This window comes from Clytia hemisphaerica, unplaced genomic scaffold, assembly GCF_902728285.1.
Source record: "Clytia hemisphaerica strain Z4C2 unplaced genomic scaffold, Clytia hemisphaerica genome assembly, whole genome shotgun sequence".
Classification (NCBI taxonomy): Eukaryota; Metazoa; Cnidaria; class Hydrozoa; order Leptothecata; family Clytiidae; genus Clytia; species Clytia hemisphaerica.
Genome location: NW_027103740.1, coordinates 441,960 through 460,946, shown reverse-complemented (window position 1 = coordinate 460,946; position 18,987 = coordinate 441,960). Strand labels below are relative to the sequence as shown.

The window sequence follows — 18,987 nt, the reverse complement described above, 5'->3', positions numbered from 1 at the left end:
ATCCAATTTTACAATTTCAAGAATTAGTCCACTTTCATTTTTCATTTGAAACATCCTTTTATGTCATGGTATATTTCTGTCTACCATTCCTTGGCTAAGGTTTACTTAGGGCTGATAAACATAAGTATTTCACCCCTGTTTGAAAAGTCATCATTACTTTGCTTATTTTGTGGGTTATTGTCGATTTCGAAAGATCAATACATAAGGTAACTGGACATATTCTTCTAAAATCTCCCCTAAAGGGCCCTACCATTTCTTCAGAAGTTAATTAAAAATTTTTTGCACCGGCATGCGCAGAATGGATGATCTGTTCTGAGACGAAACTGATGTAGCATTTCTTTTATATCATTCTGTTTTTAAAGAAATAATTTTTGGGGACACAAAATTTTGTAAAATTTAGTTTGTACCAAGATATACTTTTTATGCCATCCCTTAAATCAAATGTAATTTATTTAAGTATTTCCCAAATTTGTGCTATTCCAGGCCTTGATTACAGTAAAACAGGGTTTTCGGCTTAGTATATTAATTTTGCAAAAATTTCCCAAAACCAACTAATTAAAACTCTGCCGAATACTTATTTCAACTCATCTGCCAAATTAACTTTTGGGGTACTAGAAGTAAATTTTTCTATACCTGATCTGATCTTGCAAAGAAATTCATAAGGTTATTTCTCAAAAAAAATACTATTTGATTATTTCTTATTGATTTTATTAACTGAATTTGAATTTGAAGCGTTGTTTTGGTGGTTGAACTCTTGATTTCGATGTTCATTATTTTCTTGGTATGATTAGTCAGCCTAGAGATTTTCTGGTTTGCCACCGTTCTGGCAAAAATAATCCTCTTAACAGAAGGAAACAATGTTTGTCTTGAACCTAATTAATGAGAGCTCAAATCCTTATCATTAGATTGATGAAATGTCAAACAAATCAGGATGTTTAGTTTCTATAGTGATACCTGTCCATAATGGTAGCGCATTTATTGAGGAAGCTTTGGAATCAATCCTTAAACAAAGTTGGAAAGAATCTCTTGAAGTATCTATATTTGACGATTGCAGTACAGATGATTCTTACAAGAAACTTTTAACGTGGAAAGATAAGTTCGAAAATAATGGAATACACGTTGTTTTGAGTCAGAGTCAAAATAATGAAGCAGGTGGAGTTGGGTTTGCCAAAAACTGTGCAATTTCACAATCGTCTGGCAATTTCATTTGCTTTCTTGATATTGATGATGTAATGCACGAGAAACGTATTGAACTTCAATTATCAAAAGCCAAAGAAGATACAAACTTGATTGTTGGGTCTGGTTATGTTCGATTGCCAGAAGGTTCAACTGTGCGTTATACAGAATGGAGCAATTCATTAGCAGATTCCCAGTTACACACACAGATATATACCTCGTTTGGTCCCACTATAATCAACCCAACTTGGTTTTGTTCCCGTGACATTTTCAAGAATACCGGTTATTTTAAAGAGGTTCAAAAAGGATTTCCTGAAGATCTTGAATTCTTTTATCGACATTTAGATAATAATGGGAAACTAGCGCTTGTCAAGAAACCTTTGCTGACTTATAGGTATCATTCAGCAGGGGCTACATTTTCAGTTCATGAAGATACAATATGGGACTTGCGAATGAAACAAATACAAAAGAACGTCATATCAAAATGGGGCAATTTCACTATTTGGAATGCTGGTAAACAAGGCCGTAAATTTTATCGCTCCCTTGGTCCGGAGAATCGTGAAAAAGTATTATGTATGTGCGATGTGGATGAGAAAAAGATACAAAAAGGAGTCTATACATGTGAAATGATTAAAGGTGCCGATGGAAAACCATTGAAAGTTCCAATAGTTCATTTCAAAGATGCTAGAAAACCATTCATTATTTGTGTCAAGCTGGGAATGTCGAATGGAGTATTTGAAGATAATTTGAAGTATTTGAAGATATTTGTCTTCTCTTTGTTTGGAAGAAGGAAAAGATTTCTTTCATTTTAATTGAAGATATAATTTCTCAATAGATGATTTTAGTTCTTATCCAGGAATTTCCATCAGTGTTTTGTAATATAATTTTGTAATGGGATGATTTTATTATATATCATTTCATCTTTCTTTCTTTTTTTCTCGTAATGTTTAATCAATTTCGAGGAACTGAACTTGTCATGGTCTAATTTGTATCATTGGGAATTTTGGCTAAATTAAGTTATCAATTCAAAATGTCTATGTCTTTGCAGTAATAATTAATGTCAACTTTGGCTCTTAGATTATTTTACTTTCGAGGATCATATCACCTTCTCACAGACCCGGTAAGATTTTTTCAGCCAGTGGAGATAAAAATGACTGACTGAAACTCAATGGGGATTGATATTCCCAATTTTTCATGGCTGGGGATTTCAATTCTTTTGTTTTCAAGTCAGAAAATTCAGTGGGAATGGGGAAAGTAGCCTAATATTTTGCAGTGAGGATTGGTTTGTTTGATTATTTTCAATGGGGACAAAATCTGGAGGATAATTCTCCACCGGGGACGATATCTTGGCCGATTGGGTCCGCGGGTCTCCAAATAAGATAAACAAACTTGTTAATATGAATCAATTGAAATCGATTTTTTTTCAGTGTGAAGATAATCAAAAAAATATTACATTACTAAAGAAATAAAGATGTCATCCTTGATCGGTATTCACGCAGATACCGCATTGTGGCTGCACAACAAATTAAGAAGTGATGAAAGTCCTTGGTCCTCTGGAAACATCGCGTCACAATTCACCAATAATATTCTGAACGATATTTATGATTGTTTCATGCAACTGGAATCGAAAACTAAAATCAAGATTTTGTTATCTTTGTTGGAAATCCCCCTACGTAACATGGAAGGGCTAAAGGTGAGTTTGATTTGAGTGAGATTGTTCTTTGTAAAAGGTTCAAATGAAATACTCGTATCTGCTCAAAGATGAGTGTGCATTAAGATATGTATATTCTTAGGGCCTTGATTGTTTCAGGATTTCATTAATATTTTACCAGTGGCTTTTACATACCTTAAAGGAACTAATTTTAGCGAGAACTAATTTTCGTGGTCGAAAAAAAATTCGAAAAAATCGCATTTTGCAGGAATTGATTTTCGCTGTTTTGCCCCATTTTGAACACATTTCTTTCATTTTCCTAAGGATTTTTCATAAAAAATGTAAAAATTTGTAATTATGGTTCTAGTTTTCGCGGTTTTACCGAAAAAAGCAAAACTTAGTTCCCGCGAAAATTAGTTTCCTTTAAAGGTATTCGACAACAAAGTTTCATTCCTTGAAACCCATAACTATTAAGGAGTTTTTCGAGCCGTGGTAAAAACCTTTGTCAATATCAATACTTGTATACCATCGATCAAAATCTTCACATGTGTAACCGGGATTCAGTGTCAGTGTATTCTTATTTGTTGGATGAAGAATCTGCAATGTCCAATCACGTCTCAGGTTACTGCAGAATTCATCCACGATGATGCATTGTGTTCCCGTTGTTCTTTTTTTCGCTGATACAAAGAAAACCTCTTCAAAACACCCATCCATTTCTTTTCTGCAAAAGAAATAATTTCTTTGGTAATACACTTTCCCATCTTCCATGAAGGACGAAATATCTTTGTACCATAGTTCGTAAGAAGGGTACACGTTTTGTAGAAGACCCTTTTCTCGTTGAACGAACTTTTTTGCACCCCAAATAAGTTTATCTGTCTCCGACATGCTCTTTTTTGTCTCTACCATTTTCGATTTCTCACTTTCTTCCTTGATTGTTTGAACCACCTTTTCTAGAGCCTTGTTATTATTCTCCAATTCTGACATTCTTTTGTCCATGTCTCTCAATTTGTCAGCGGTTTCGGCATTTTTCACTCCTATTTCCGTTTCCAATCCTTTTAGTTTATCACCTTGTGCTATTCCCAAATGCTCCAATTTGTTCCCGAATTCGTGTGAGACTCTTTGTTGTCCCTCTTGAATTTCCTTTATCAACCTATCTAATTTCTTATCGATTTCCTGTTCCTTTTCCGTTCCGCTTTTTCCACCGGTTCCGATCTCACTTCCTGGCTTACATGACTGTAATTTCATCACTTCAATGTTATGCTTTAAAGTCTGTATCATGATATCTTTTTGAGCCATTTCTAACTCTTTGAGTCTACTTTCGTTTTGAACTTCCAAAAGTTTGATTTTGTGCTCATAAGTCAACACTTGTATTTTCTGTTCATAATCGTCTTTCATTTTCGACATTTCTTCTTTCATTCTTTGAATTTCATCGCCATTTTGATTTGGTTTCAAACGCAAAGGGTCAGTAGCGCAGTGAGCAGTATCCATTTTAAAAAGGTGATCAACTAACCTCGAAACACGAATGTGTTTACTCACTGTATTTTAAAAATGATATTACATAGATGACTCCTTACATCTTTTCTCCGTGTAATAAAAACATCGGTATCGAATTTCTCTTCTCTTTGTGATCTGTATTAATCTGAAGTATACATTTTTTTATAAGAAACTTGGCTTCTCTACCAACGAGAATTATCAATTGCGAACGAAACAATTTTAGCAATGTAATGACTAATGTCGAAATCCTCTACGACATGTTTTTGGGAAATTGGGTGTTTTGGAGTTGAATGTTCTTAACTATTTTGACCAATTACTCTGACCATCGAAGTAATATGTTCTTCTATAGTTCTTATAGTTCGTTTTTGACCTTTGAGCTCGAAATTGGGTTTGCTGCTTATAAACAAAGTGTATAACTGCTTATAAACAAAGTTTATAAATGCATAGTGCAATTATAAATCCATTTAGCAAAACCCATTGACAATCTTTGAAATAAGCCGTCTTCCCATCTTATATAGGTATACAGTGCTTGCTTGGCACCCGCGTCTCCTTCGTTTACCTATAAGAATCACTTACATTAAAACTAAGACCTTTTAACATTTATCATTTTTCTGTCACCTAGGCTTTCAATCTGCCATGTTTCTCATTCTACAAAATTCAATCCTTCGCCTTTCTCCTTTCGCAAGATCCAGTGACTTAGCTACCGGGTGGGGGATGGGTTGACGGTAGGGGAGAGGTACAATAATTTTTTGAGGAATGATGTCTTATAAATTTTCTGATACTTTATTGACTTTTCATTCTATTTTTCAAATTTCATTCTGAGTGAACATCATCCAATACCTACTCGCAGTTCTCATTTCACAGAATTCAATCTGACGCGTCTATTTCTTCAAGAATTTGTTGTATTTCTTATTTCACAGGATTCAATGTTGTCGTATTTCTCATTTCGCAAGACTTACTCTGTCGTATTTCTCAATTCAAAAGATTCAACCTTTCATATTTCTCATTTCACAGGGTTCAATGTTTTCGTATTTCTCATTTCACAGGATTCAATCTGTCGTATTTCTCAAATTCAAAAGGTTCAACCTTTCATATTTCTCATTTCACAGGATTCAATCTGTCGTATTTCTCAAATTCAAAAGATTCAATCTTTCATATTTCTCATTTTACAGGATTCAATCTGTCGCATTGTGGCGATAGCAGAAGAAGACATGGACGAATGGGTGAGGGTTGCAGCAAACATCGTTCGTGATTATCCGCAACAATTTGTATTGGATCAACGACTTGGAAAGGTTACAACGCATTTCCAAGAAACAGTTCACGAAGTCGTTTCTGAAAGTAAGACAGTCTAACATTTCATCCAATGGAAACGACGATTACACTTTTCGTTGTTTGACCATAACCTTTTACAAAATAATCTGCTCAAAACCCCTTTTTGAAGACAAGGGCCCTAGCTATTGGGGACAAGGGCCGTACAGTGGTTGGAACTTGTGGTGTCACTAAACTTATATAAGCTTCAAAATCAAACTTTTTCCCACACTCCTGTCTTTAAAATACCTTTTTGAATTACCATGCCTCGTTTATCCACCAACTCAGATCTATTCATGATATGCACCACTGGAGAGTCTTCTGAGAACTTTTAAAATTTTCCACCCAATACGTCACTTAAACAATAGAAAAAGTGACGTATTGGGTGGAACAAAAACAGAAAAGTTGCATAATTTCGTGAAGTCGTTGCAATGGTGAATATCATGAATTACTCGAATTTCAATCAGTTTTATTCTTTTTTGATATTTTTCAGTCGAACGTATTCAGAACCCAGTCAACGCGAGTCTCATACCAGGAGAATGTCTTTATCTGAACCGGACTGCGCTTTCCAAAATCATCTCCAATCCTCCCAACCCTTCTAAACATTTCACATTACGAAGAAAACCGAAATCAGCTGAACTGAGAGCGAAAATCACGCAAAAAGGTTCGTCAATACAAATTCTGGTATATTGTTTACCAATCTAACACCAATTTGAACAATTCATGCATATTCTCAACTTCAGTTGAGCTACAATCTGACAATGTCTGTGTGTGTGTCTGTGTGTCTGTGTGTGTGTCTGTCTGTCTGTCACAAAAACTTTAGGGCAGCCTGGAGACTTCAAAAATGCTTGGATTTGGCTGAAATTTGGCACACTTGTTCCTTGGGTAAATATCTGGGGGTGTTTTTTTCATTTTTTGAAAATTTTGATTTTGGGGCCTGGGGACGAGTTTTTCGCCAAAACGAGGCTAAAACTTTGGGGCAGGCTGGAGACTTCAAAAATGGTCCGATTGGGCTGAAATTTGGCACACTTGTTCCTTGGGTGAATATCTGGGGGTGTTTTTTTCATTTTTCAAAATTTTTGATTTTTGGGGCCTGGGGACGAGTTTTCGCCAAAACGAGGCTAAAACTTTGGGGCAGCCTGGAGACTTCAAAAATTGTTCGATTTGGCTGAAATTTTGCACACTTGTTCCTTGGGTGAATATCTGGGGGTGTTTTTTTTCATTTTTCAAAATTTTTGATTTTTGGGGCCTGGGGACGAGTTTTTCGCCAAAACGAGGCTAAAATTTTGGGGCAGCCTGGAGACTTCAAAAATTGTTCGATCTGGCTGAAATTTTGCACACTTGTTCCTTGGGTGAATATCTGGGGGTGTTTTTTTCATTTTTCAAAAATTTTGATTTTTGGGGCCTGGGGACGAGTTTTTCGCCAAAACGAGGCTAAAATTTTGGGGCAGCCTGGAGACTTCAAAAATTGTTCGATCTGGCTGAAATTTTGCACACTTGCTCCTTGGGTGAATATCTGGGGGTACTTTTTGCATTTTTCAAAAATTTAGATTTTTGGGGCCTGGGGACGAGTTTTTTGCCAAAACGAGGCTAAAGCTTTGAAGCAGCCTACAGCCCTCCAAAATGGTCGGATTTGGTTGAAGTTTGGCACACTTGTTCATTGGGTAAATATCTGGGGGTCTACAATTGGGCCTATGAATAATTTGAAGCCACTGAAGTTGAGCCCAGTGCGTTGCGCACGTTCGACTATGATAAAAAAGAAGATAATTATTTAAACTAGTGACCCTAAGGACACACAATTTTCTAATTGCTTCACTCGACCGGACGTACGGACAAACCCCTTATCATTCTTATCACGGTTACTAACTTTATAATACAGCCGAGTCTCCATAACTCGAACCCACACGGGGTACACAAATTTGTTCGAGTTATGGAGTAAGGTATTGTTAACAGAAGGGACGAGAAACTTGCTCGAGTTAAGGAGACATTCCAGTTGTAGAGGTTCGAGACTCGGCTTATTACGAAATTGTTGATTCAACTTAATTATTTTAGCGTCTGAAGCAGCCAATCAGCGTCGCTCAATGCACTCCAGCAGCATGGGTTCAAAGTCCAGTCTGAAGAGAACACATTCGGTACCTATGGGAGGAAAACTCCCTCCAGTGCAACACAGTAAAAGTGGAATGTCCAAAGCTCGACCAAGGAAGACACAGGTATTTATCACGTTTTACCTTTTTTGACGTATCTTACGGGGGTTTCTTTTCTACTTCTTGTATGCATTATTCAAGATTGAACGTGTTGACGTTACTTTTTCCTCCCTTTTAGATTTTGGAGTTTGCCGATCAACCAATTGGATTGCGCGAGCAAAAGAAACGAAAGAAAATGCAAGGTAACCTCTTAAAAACCAGGGAAATTGCAACTCCCTTTCCTCCGCAGAACATTGTTGATGTTACTATGCTCTGGTTTAGGCCAGACTCTTTAATTAAACTCTTAATTTTCGCAACACCTAATCTATAAAAATTTTCGAGATTCTGAACTTCTTCCGTAGTTTTGGAAGGGCCACCAACGGAAGAGACATCGAAAACAAAGGGTAAGAAACCGCCCACCGCCTCTACAACCGCCTCTTCATCGGATAATGTGAAACTAGAAGAAGAGGAAGAAGTAGAGCAGGAGAAAGATAACAAACAGAATGTTAATTCGATCGATCCCACCAGTGGCGGTGAACAGGTAAATTTGTTTGAAGTTATCATGGTGTTACAATGTTTGTCATTATGCCGTGTTTTGGAAGTTTGTAAATCATAATAATTGTGGGGTAGCGCTTTGTTGGAAAAATCGTTATACAGTTTTAACCCTTTAAGTGCCACGGTAATTTTTTTCTAAGTTTTTTAAAGAAAATCGTTAGCTCAAACTTTAAAGGCTTATATCTCCGGATCTAGAAGGTGTTAGAAGCTCGTTTATAGTCCGTTGAATAGCTTAGCGTCTCCTCTTTCTCTGCTGCGCTGTGCGGACCTGCCTGAATGATAGAAAGGTGCCCAGTGGTAAAACTTCAATTTAATTCGCTGGAGGACTGAATCAAGTGAATCACGGCCAAATTCGGAGGTTCTTGGCTCACTCGTTGACCAAAAATGGGGGACGAGATGGAGTTTTTACAAGCTCTTATTTGATTTGGTTGGTCGTTAACCAGTAATAAAACAATTTTGTTACTTTTTCTAAAGAACGCGTCATTTTTATTACTTCAAATGACCAATTATTAAAGTATCTTATAAAAACTCCATCTCATCTGAAAAATGGTCAAAAAACGGTCAAAATCTTAAAAAAGTGGATTTTTGTCAAATTTTTGCTTTTTTTTTTGCATTTTTAGCTTGAAGTCTCTCTGAAAAGACCCACTTTTGATTTTTTGTTTTGCTTGACTTTGAAGCCCAATCTAATTCCTACGAGTTAGACCAAAAATCATGATTTTTAACTCAAACTGGGCATTACAGGAGGGCTTCGAAACTTCTCTTGACTGAAATCGCCTTGTTCTTTTTCCTAACTGAATCCTCGTTTTTCTCATCCCCTTTACTGCACAGGATTCTGAAGCGAACACACCGCAAGCACAAGAACCTGATGAGATAGAAGACCTACATGAAGAGGCCGAAGAACAATCACCTCACAACAAAAGCGATCAAGAAGATAATCACAACCTCAGTAATGACGACGATGACGACGGAAGTAAGCCGACGACGCCGACAACACCGTCATATTCACCGACAATCGATCGTCAACCATCGTTAGCGTCACAAATGAACACAGATCTCGTCTCTCCGACAATACCGCCGCCCATGGCTGCTGACGGACAACTATTGTACAACTTACACAACAACAATAATAAACAACACTTGTCGGATGTCGGCGATCAACGACGTCGCAACTCGTCCTCTTCCTCAGCATCCAACCTTCTTACGTCACCACCACCTCCCATTGCCGAGCAACACAATCAATACAACATGTCGGCGCAACAGCAACAACAAAACTCACAGTCTGCACAACAACAACAAGCGCCCCAACAAAAGCTTTCACACGATGTCAATCTTAACACATCGCTATCAACAAGTACTTTTCAGCAAGAACTACAGGTCAGCTTTCTATTGAAGATCATCACCATCATCTCAACTACAATCAGCGTCATAAAATTTGATACAAAGGGGGAACTCCCTCAAAATTTTAAAACCGCAAGTGATTTAAATAAATTACGGTTGGAAAGCAGACTTTTAACTCTTACAGCCTGAGGATCTCAGGATTCAAAAGCTCAAAATTTTTCCAATTAGGCTGGGAGTAAAGCCTAGAAGTCACAAAATCCCTCCAAAATCGAAATATTCAATGTAATAAAGTGGAAGTACTTAAAACACAATTCTCAACCGACGTTTAAATACTGAAAAACGTTAAAATACACAAAAATCTCAATATATTCGACACCGATTGTGAGGGTCATGCTTTTTTGATTTCTTTTGTACCTCTTTTCTCATGACTTTATGAAGGTTTATTTTCTCTAGAATAACAAGACTTTTCTATAAAGTAAAGTTGTTAAACAGCATTGTATTGAAAGTTTGGCATTGAATTCGTTTAGCTGACTTTCATTTTTTTTTCTTTTTCGCCAACTCAGATGCGCGTTCAACATGAGAAAGAGATGCGACTGAAACATGAACAAAAACAACAACAACAACAAAAGATGCAACATCAGCAACAAGCTGCCCGACAACAAACACAACTTCCTAAACAACAGAACACTTCTATTCAACAACAACAGCAGCAGCAGCAGGTGTTACAACAACATCAAATGCAACAACAAAACGAACAACGCCATCAACACCACCCTCAACAAAACATCCCGCCCTCTCAACAAAACATTCCACCGTCACAACAAAATATTCCACCGTCTCAACAACAATCAATGCATGATCAACATCCGTTCCAAGACTACCAACGACAGCAACAACTTCAAGTGCAACAATCTCATCACGCTCAACAACAACAAATGTACAACCAACATTTTCTTCAACAACAGCAACAACTCAGACAACAGCAACACTTACAACAAAGACAATACAACACGACCAACATGTCGCAACAACAAATGGGTGCTCATGCTCAGCAACAGTCGCAACAAATGCCTCTTTCTCATCAACAAATACCGATGGGAAGTGCTCCGTCTAACATTCCAGGGCCGATGGGAAGTGCTCCGTCTAACATTCCAGGGCCGATGGGAAGTGCTCCGTCTAACGTTCCAGGGCCGATGGGAAGTGCTCCGTCTAACGTTCCAGGGCCGATGGGAAGTGCTCCGTCTAACGTTCCAGGGCCGATGGGAGGTGCTCCCTCTAACGTTCAAGGGATGCAACCTAATCAACCGAACTCCATGAATCCCAACCAACAGAAGAAAGGACTTTCTCTCACGGTAATCTTTATTCGCAAAGTTTAGCCTTTCTTTACATATTTACTACTTGTTAGGCTCAACCAAGACCACGTCACTCTCGGACTAATAGGGACACTTTCTATTCAACAGCCATTCCAGAACAATCCAAGAATGCAGTCACTTCTACTTTGGACAACGTTCTTAGTCACCAATAGTTTCTGCTGAAATAGCAATTAGACACTTATTCTATCGCGACTTCGGAAATGTCAGTGTCATTTATGTCAGACACAGTAGCTAGTACCTTGACCACCAACCGAGTTTTATCCAAACTGTCCAACTCCAATAGGATATCAGTGGTGCTTGTTGGCGCATGCCTACATTCGCATCAGCCTGCACACATTAAATTCAGCCTCATCTGGTTAATCTAATGTAGGATCAGACAATTTCCATCTACTCTTTTACAGCGTGAACAAATGTTAGCAGCGCAAGAGATGTTTCGATCAGCGAATACCGTGACACGCGCGGAAAAAGCTCTCATACTTGGCTTCATGGCTGGTGCTAGAGGTAAGGCAAACCTTTTGCTCTCACATCCTTCCTTTTTTTGGGATTTTTATTTCGCAAACTTATTCTAAATCCAGATAAAGTCTGTTCCAAAAAGTTCCAAAAATATTGGCAGTCCGCACATTTCCATAGGAAAAAAAATCGAAATTTGGAGAGTTTGGAAGATAATTTTGAGTGGATGGTTTTAAGGGTTTAAAAGTTTTAAGAAGAATAAACCAGCCGAGGCTGGAAGGTCAGCCAATAGAGCTTAGCTAGATAGCTTTAATAAGTGGGTTAACAGATGTAAGAGATGTACTGAAACACAGAGTAGACTAAAAATGTTGAATAATGTACAAAATGTGAAACATTTGATAACTTGATTTAAAATTATTTAAAACAAGCCTGAGAGCTCCTCAAACCCCCCCCCCCACGAGAAGCTCAAAGTATACTTCTCTTTAGCATTGTAGCATTGTTTCTATGACATCAAACAATTAAGCTATAGTTCATTACTATAAAATAAAAGAGAAACATAGTGTAATTAAACTTTTAGTTAATTTCATTCCAGTCAGTTATGACACATTTTTTCTGTTGGATGTAGATAATATCCATATCTGACTAAAGTGTTATATATACTAGAAATAAATAAGAAAATTGCCAAAACGTCAGAACCAAAATTTAGATATCCATCAAATATACATAGAATTGATTTGATTGGTCTATGAATTTGGGCGATCGCCTTACTGCCTTGGCGGAATAAACACACGACCATAATAAATAAATTCAACAGGGCAGCGGAGTAGCAAATAATTTCAACTGGGAGTCCTCTCTTCTGTGCCAAGCACTGGCAGTGTATTTTAAACTTTAAAACAATGTTAAATGAAGACCAGATGGATCTGTTTGTTATGACTGTGCAAGTTGTGACGAGAGTGTGCATGTTGTGTAACTTGACGGTATAATTCATTAAATTCTAGAAACCATTTTTCATAACTTTCTGCAGTCCGCTTTCTGCAAGTCTGATAAGAGATATGTATAAACTGTTATCGCCATTCATTCCATTCCATCATTCAGTCAAAACGTGCACCAAGGTTAGAAAAGGTTAGAAAAACACAATCTGCGCCCGGAACTGCGTGAAAAATAGTTTGGTTAATTTCAACAAGAACTGTATATATTAATATTAATATAATTGATCAAATTCCAAAGACCATTTGTCATAATTTTGCAAGTCTAATAATAGGAAATGTGATGTCATCATTTGGTTCCCGTCATTTGACCGACCCTAATTTACGGTCAGCAGGTAGAGTTGGAGAGTCAGAAAGCTTTTCCGCTGCTTTGTTGGATTTCCACTGTCGACCTCTGCACGGTCTGTGTTTACAAGTTTTCAAATCGAAGTAGCGGGCCGCATGCTAATGGAGAGTAAACCGAAAATCAGTTTATCCACGGTTTCTCAATTTTAAAATTCGAATCAGTCCACACGGATTCCCTTTCAACAAGATATAGCTGCTTCTTAACAGAAAAATATTTTCGACCGACCGACCCCGACTTTTTAAAGTAGAAATGACGGGAACCAAACAATTTTTTGCGACTCGCCTTATCAAACACGTCCAAGTCCAAAAAAGCACGATTGCATCCAGTCTTTATCAAATTTAGACAGTAGCTGTACTTTTGTAAACTTTATCAAATTCCAATAAAATTATAACACCATCAATTCCCCCCTAGTGACAAACAAGAAAAATATGTTTTTATTGCAAAAACTAATAAAAAGCAGCAATAAAAAGTATCAGAAAATTCAACATAAACAAAAACTTGAGCAAACGGCTTTAAACCTTTAAGAGATGTAGAAAAAGAATCTCCTTGATGAAAATCATGTGTTTAATTTGCCGAGTTAAAAAAATAAATGACAGAAATTGAAGCTTGCAACAGATTTACACTGGAAATACTTTGGTACAACACTGACTTATCGCATCTGACTTATCGCTTGAGCCGCCATCTTGAAACACCACTGATCTGTAAAAACAACGCACGCTAAAAGTACCCAAAAAGTTAACCCGATCGGAAGAAAGTTTAGAAATCAAAGTGAGATCGGGAAATCGGATTTTTTTTTTGCCGTCTTATGATGATGGAAGAACTGAATTTTACCTATTTGAATGCTCAGCTTAGGCTGACCAAAAATGAAGATTTTTTCTACTGAACCAATATTCTTAAATTTTACACTTTTCTGAATCTTCGCTGTATTCAGAAGGTGCAGTGAAAGTCGCGAAAGTTTTTCCCCCTAATGTATTTTCAATCATCAAAGTTAAAATTCAGGTAAGTTTAAGTCCGGCATATATTCTTTCAAGTAGAAAAATCCTCATTCTTTTCTTCTTTTTCGAAAAAATAATCCACTCAAAATTACTCTACCATTTTCCCTTCATCAACAGTAATGTGTAAAGTGTCAACCGGACATTCAATGTTTCTGAAACAAGACCTTATTCTCTTCCCTTATTTTTCTGACAAATTAAGATATGTTTTCTTCATAAAAGGGTGGATTCAAAGAAGTTACTTTTTATGATCAGAGCCATACAACAGGAGTATATGAAATGATCAACCGGATTTCTTTCTTTCTTTTTCTGTACACCAGAGAATCCATTTCCACAACAAGGTGCAGTGATTACCATCAAGTTGAGTGAAGAAATGATCCCTCAAGGAGAACAACAAGTTTTGGTTGAAATGTTATTTGAAATGAACTATGATACCGGTCATTGGCGCAGGTTGAAACGAACTCGTGTTATTCAACAAAACACTCCAAATTGAGAGTGCAATTGATATTTGTAAATAATTCTTTCTTGATAATGGAGAAAAACAGAAACGTTGCTCTAAGATATATAACTTTTCGTATAACTTTTCCACGAATTATTCCAGTGAGATGTTTATCAGGGGGATTAGGGTCAGAATTTTCCGGAAAAATAAATAACTCGGCCTCAATTTCCGTGGACCGGATAACATTTCTGCAGGCCGGACGACTATTCCGCCGACCGAGGAACTATTTCTACGGCCGAATTTCCGGCAAATTCTGACCCTGACCCCCTGATAAAAACCGAGTTGTTGCGTCCTTTTTCGTAATTTTTGGCTTGATTATAATAATGACAATGACATTATAATTAGACCAAAATTTACGGAAAAGTTATCATAACTCGTTTTTTCGTAACTCGAAAAGAATAATCCGACCTCAATTTCTACGGACCCTGACCCCCCTGATAAATGTTTGCCGTCTAATTTTGTTTTAATCGTTTGACAGAATTTTATGAATCGATATATTTTCTTGTGTGTTTCAGGAACACACAGTTGTTATCTTGCTGATTAGTTGAAACTCTTGAGCTTTAACAAATTGGTATTGAAATGCGATATCATCGTAAAAATGGCCTTAGAATGGCCAAAACGCTTCAAATCGATTTCCCTTTTTACTGGTAGTTATAGCTTCCTTAAGTAACCTGTGAGCCATCCAACGCCGTTGACACTTTTCGTAACTAACTCCGTCAGACTTAAAGAGCAGCCGAGGCTGGGCCAAAAGTTACTTGATACTTATGAAAAAGGGATTCTCGGCTATTTCTCCTTTTCGAATGAACAAACAATAAATCACAATAATAGCTACTTTTTGTTTGGTATTTGTCTGCAATAACACTCGTGGTAAAAAAAAATGTTTAACAAAATCAGTAGTAAAATTACAAGTTGGATAAACTCAAATAAAATACAACTGAATTTTTGTGACGAAGCGTGTAGCGTAAAACCCCCAGTGGCTGTTTATTCTGGAGGAAACATTATCTCCGAACCAATGGCATCCGTCACCCCGACCTTCGGAGGTTAAAGGTCTTCCCCCCTTTATGTACAAAGTTTTTACTAACGAAATTATTCCATCTGCAAGTGTTTGACCGTCGAATGTAAGAGATCATAAATTTAAATTATAATTATTAAAATGGATTTTTACGAGGTATGAGCTTCATAGCTTCAAAATATTATCAATCTATTTGTAATTTTTGTTTAAGGAATACCAAATTCATCAACTTGATAAAACACATTCACGATTCCATGTTTGATAAGTTTTCGGTGGTGAATGTTGATAAGATCGTCAATCTCCAATGACCGGCGTTTGTTTTGGTAATCGATCGTCTTTTAGTATATTCTATTGTATTCCTTGATGGTTGATCGTCTGAGCCATTGATTGATCATCTGTTTGAAGTCCAGGAAGAAGCGCTCGTCCGATTGTTCCAATGTCATAAAAGTAAAGAAAGGTTGACCGGAGTATACAGGGGCTTATGGTTAAATATAGTACGCGAAAATCTGGAAATTTCGGAGAAGTTTGCTAAAGTATGTTAAAATGATTATGAGTGAATGCAATAGCGAGGATGATTTAGAATTTTGAATTGTATTTAAAGACATACCAATCATAATTATCACTTAATGATGCGCATGCATAATTAATTTTCCGTGCGAAATTGTTGAGAACCTGCTTTTCCAGCTTTTTTCAATCGCTGGATACATCGTTTCTTCACTATTTCTCCTTTTCGACTAAGTACGCTTAGTTTGATGAGTGAATGCAGCGAGGAAGTTTGTAATTCAAACGCCCTATTTAAAACGTTTTCACAGCGCATGCTTCTCATTATGACGTAATGATACGCATGCAAAAGTAATTAGCGTGCGAAAATGCACGAAAATCTGCTTTTCCAGCTTTTTTCAATCGCTGGAAACTTCGCTTCTCGGCTATTTCTCCTTTTCGAATGAACAAACAATAAATCACAATAATAGCTACTTTTTGTTTGGTATTTGTCTGCAATAACACGAGAGATAAAAAAGAAAAAAGTTATGAGTTGTACTACATAATATAGTAGCAAAAAAAAAATAAATTTAAAGTTAAATTTCCAATGATTGAGAAATTTTGAATCGGATTTCAGTTTTGTCTTTAATATTGTTGCGAGTTTTTCTTTCAAATTTTGGGGGTCATGATCTGTCGAAAATTGAAATAAGAAAAATAGTAAATTTCGTACCTTTGCACTTTGCCATCTGTAAGACGATGGGCTTCAAGATGGAGAACGAACTCCTCAAGCGTTTGTACAGAGACATTGACGCAAAAGACGTGTTTGCACAGAGGCATTGACACATAAAACACACCACGTGTAACGTTGATCGTGATGTAATAAATCTTGCAAATGTAGTCACCAAGTTTGTCAACATAAAAGGAAAGAAAAATGATGCTACAGAATAGAAGCTTGCAAATCCGTCAGTTATACATTTTGTGTTGAATAATTGATATACATTTTGTATTGAATAATTGATATAATAAGGGTCAAGTAATAAAAATATTTTCACAAAAGCTTCGAATTCTATGCCGTTCGATGTCAACAATAGCCAGTAATAAGAAGAAGGCCACAATGGAACAAGTAATACTTTAATCGTAGAAATTTTAGCGAGACTAATTTTAGCGTTTTAGCGAGTTTTCCCTATTTTCGCTAAAATAAATCTCGTTAAAACGCACCGAATTGACAGATCGCTAAAATTTATCCGCGCGAAATTTTTCGAAAAGCTGATTCGCTAAAATAAATCCAGTATGTTTTTTCTTCATTTTTTATCATTTTGTTATCATTTTCATATTTTTTTCAAAAACTAGTAATATGGGCGCAAATTTCCAAGTTTTTCTGTTCTTAGTCAAGAATTGTGTTACAAAGACATGTGACTATATTGATTTTTGTATTAAAAGACATTATTTTTTCCTCAAAATCATTGCCCTCGCTAAAATTAATCCACGCGAAATTTTTGTCGGACAAGTATTCGCTAAAATTTATCCACGCGAAATGTTTTGAAATCGTGATTCGCTAAAATAAATCCAAAAAATATCAAGATTTTCCTGACTCGCTAATATGCGCTAAAATTAATCTCGCTAAAATTTCTACGATTAAAGTATGCCTTTACCTCTACGGTTTTTCAGATGCTGAATTGTTTTACCTACGAGCGATATTGGACGACAAAGCCAGTTGAACTCATTGTTTCCCCAATTACAGGAAACAGCGTTGAACGTGGATGTTTCTGGGTAATACTCACGAGAATTAGAACAGTTGCCTTAGCGTTTTGGTTATTGGAAATTCGATCGATAGTAATTTGTCCATAGTTTTTGATTATATAATTAAAAATCTCATTATCGATAGACCAATTATCTGTGTCGGTAGATTTGGAAATCAAATCTGCTGTTTTATTAGTTTCACGAAAAGTTGAGCTAGTTGTATTTCATGTCTACAAAAATTTCCTTTTGCTATGATGTTTCCTAACTTTTCGACCGCGTAACCTCCATAGCCTGTACCACTTGCGTCCGAAAAGATGACCTTCGTAATTCCTGGTTTGGTTTTAATTCTAAAAGCTTTTACGTTTTTTAAATTGGTTTGCAAAAATTGAAGTTCTTGAATAACGTCAAAATTTATTAATCGTCTTTTATCCCAGTGAGGTAAATTAGCAAAACGAAGGAGAGAAGTTTTGATAATTTGTTGCATCATCCATTTTTGACATTTATTATTAAAGAAGGTAAAATGGCAAAGTTGAAATAGAATAGAAGATCAGGTACATTTATATCATCAGCTCTCATTAATACTAATCTAATTACAACAAGACAAAATTGTAATCAATTTTTAAAACGCAACGTAAAATAGCTACTGTATTTCAAAAGTTGAAAAAATTGTTCTGAATATATGAAATCTTATATTTTTTGTTAAAGTTATTTTCCATCCCTTGACGATTTAGAATTTGAATTGGACGACGAACTTTTTGTTGCTGTTGATGAGGACATTAATTTTGTCGAGTGGGCCAAAGGTGACGAAGATTCAGAAAAAGGACAGTGGCTGACGTAGTGCCCTACTCTTTTGCATGAATAACAGACCACCTCATCCATACGGCTCCTTTGTTCAGTTCTAGATTTGATTGCCTTGGAGTATTCTCCATCAGGTTCCTCTATTCTTGGCTTTTTATATATACGTTCTTTAACTTGCTCTGCATTTTTAATAGCCCTCTTAAGCCTCTTTTCCTCCACGTCTCCAGATGTAAGATCGCTTGCCTTAAATTCGTAAATTCGTTGACAGTAAGCCACCCATATGTGTCGGCGATTCTAATATGTTGAATACGAGTCTCTAGTAATCTCTTACCTTTATTCAAAGCCTCTTTCATCCCATCAACATCGGTCTCTTCCATGAATTCGAGGGTATCCTCAATCGTTTCCAAGACTGCTGTGTTATGAGCAAATTGATCTTGATGGCCGGTTTTCTTGAGAACAATGTTGTCGTTGGCTCTCTTCTTTTCGAGTTTCTTTTTGAGCTTAGCCAGATTGGTCGACTGATTCTCAGCAGATTGTACAGAAGCAGCTTTCACTGTGTCCTTGGTGCTTTTCATGATTTGTGGGCCAAAGTCTTTTTCAACAACA

At 36.6% G+C, this 18,987-nt stretch overlaps 2 protein-coding genes and 1 pseudogene across 2 annotated transcripts in view; 2 read left to right on the top strand and 1 right to left on the bottom strand.

The window, feature by feature from the left end:
- LOC136805190 (phenylalanine--tRNA ligase beta subunit-like) overlaps nt 1-18,987 on the bottom strand; it is a 79,168-nt gene that overhangs the window by 27,542 nt on the left and 32,639 nt on the right. The gene's annotated exons all lie outside the window — the stretch shown is intronic.
- LOC136805188 (queuosine-tRNA galactosyltransferase pseudogene) lies at nt 906-2,086 on the top strand (annotated as a pseudogene).
- On the top strand, nt 2,602-14,432 carry LOC136805187 (negative elongation factor A-like). Its single transcript, XM_067061752.1, has 10 exons — nt 2,602-2,869; nt 5,494-5,659; nt 6,123-6,293; nt 7,682-7,839; nt 7,952-8,015; nt 8,175-8,353; nt 9,196-9,741; nt 10,269-11,057; nt 11,480-11,579; nt 14,173-14,432. Exons 1-10 carry the CDS (start codon nt 2,648-2,650, stop codon nt 14,343-14,345), a joined length of 2,568 nt encoding a protein of 855 aa, XP_066917853.1. The 5' UTR covers nt 2,602-2,647; the 3' UTR covers nt 14,346-14,432.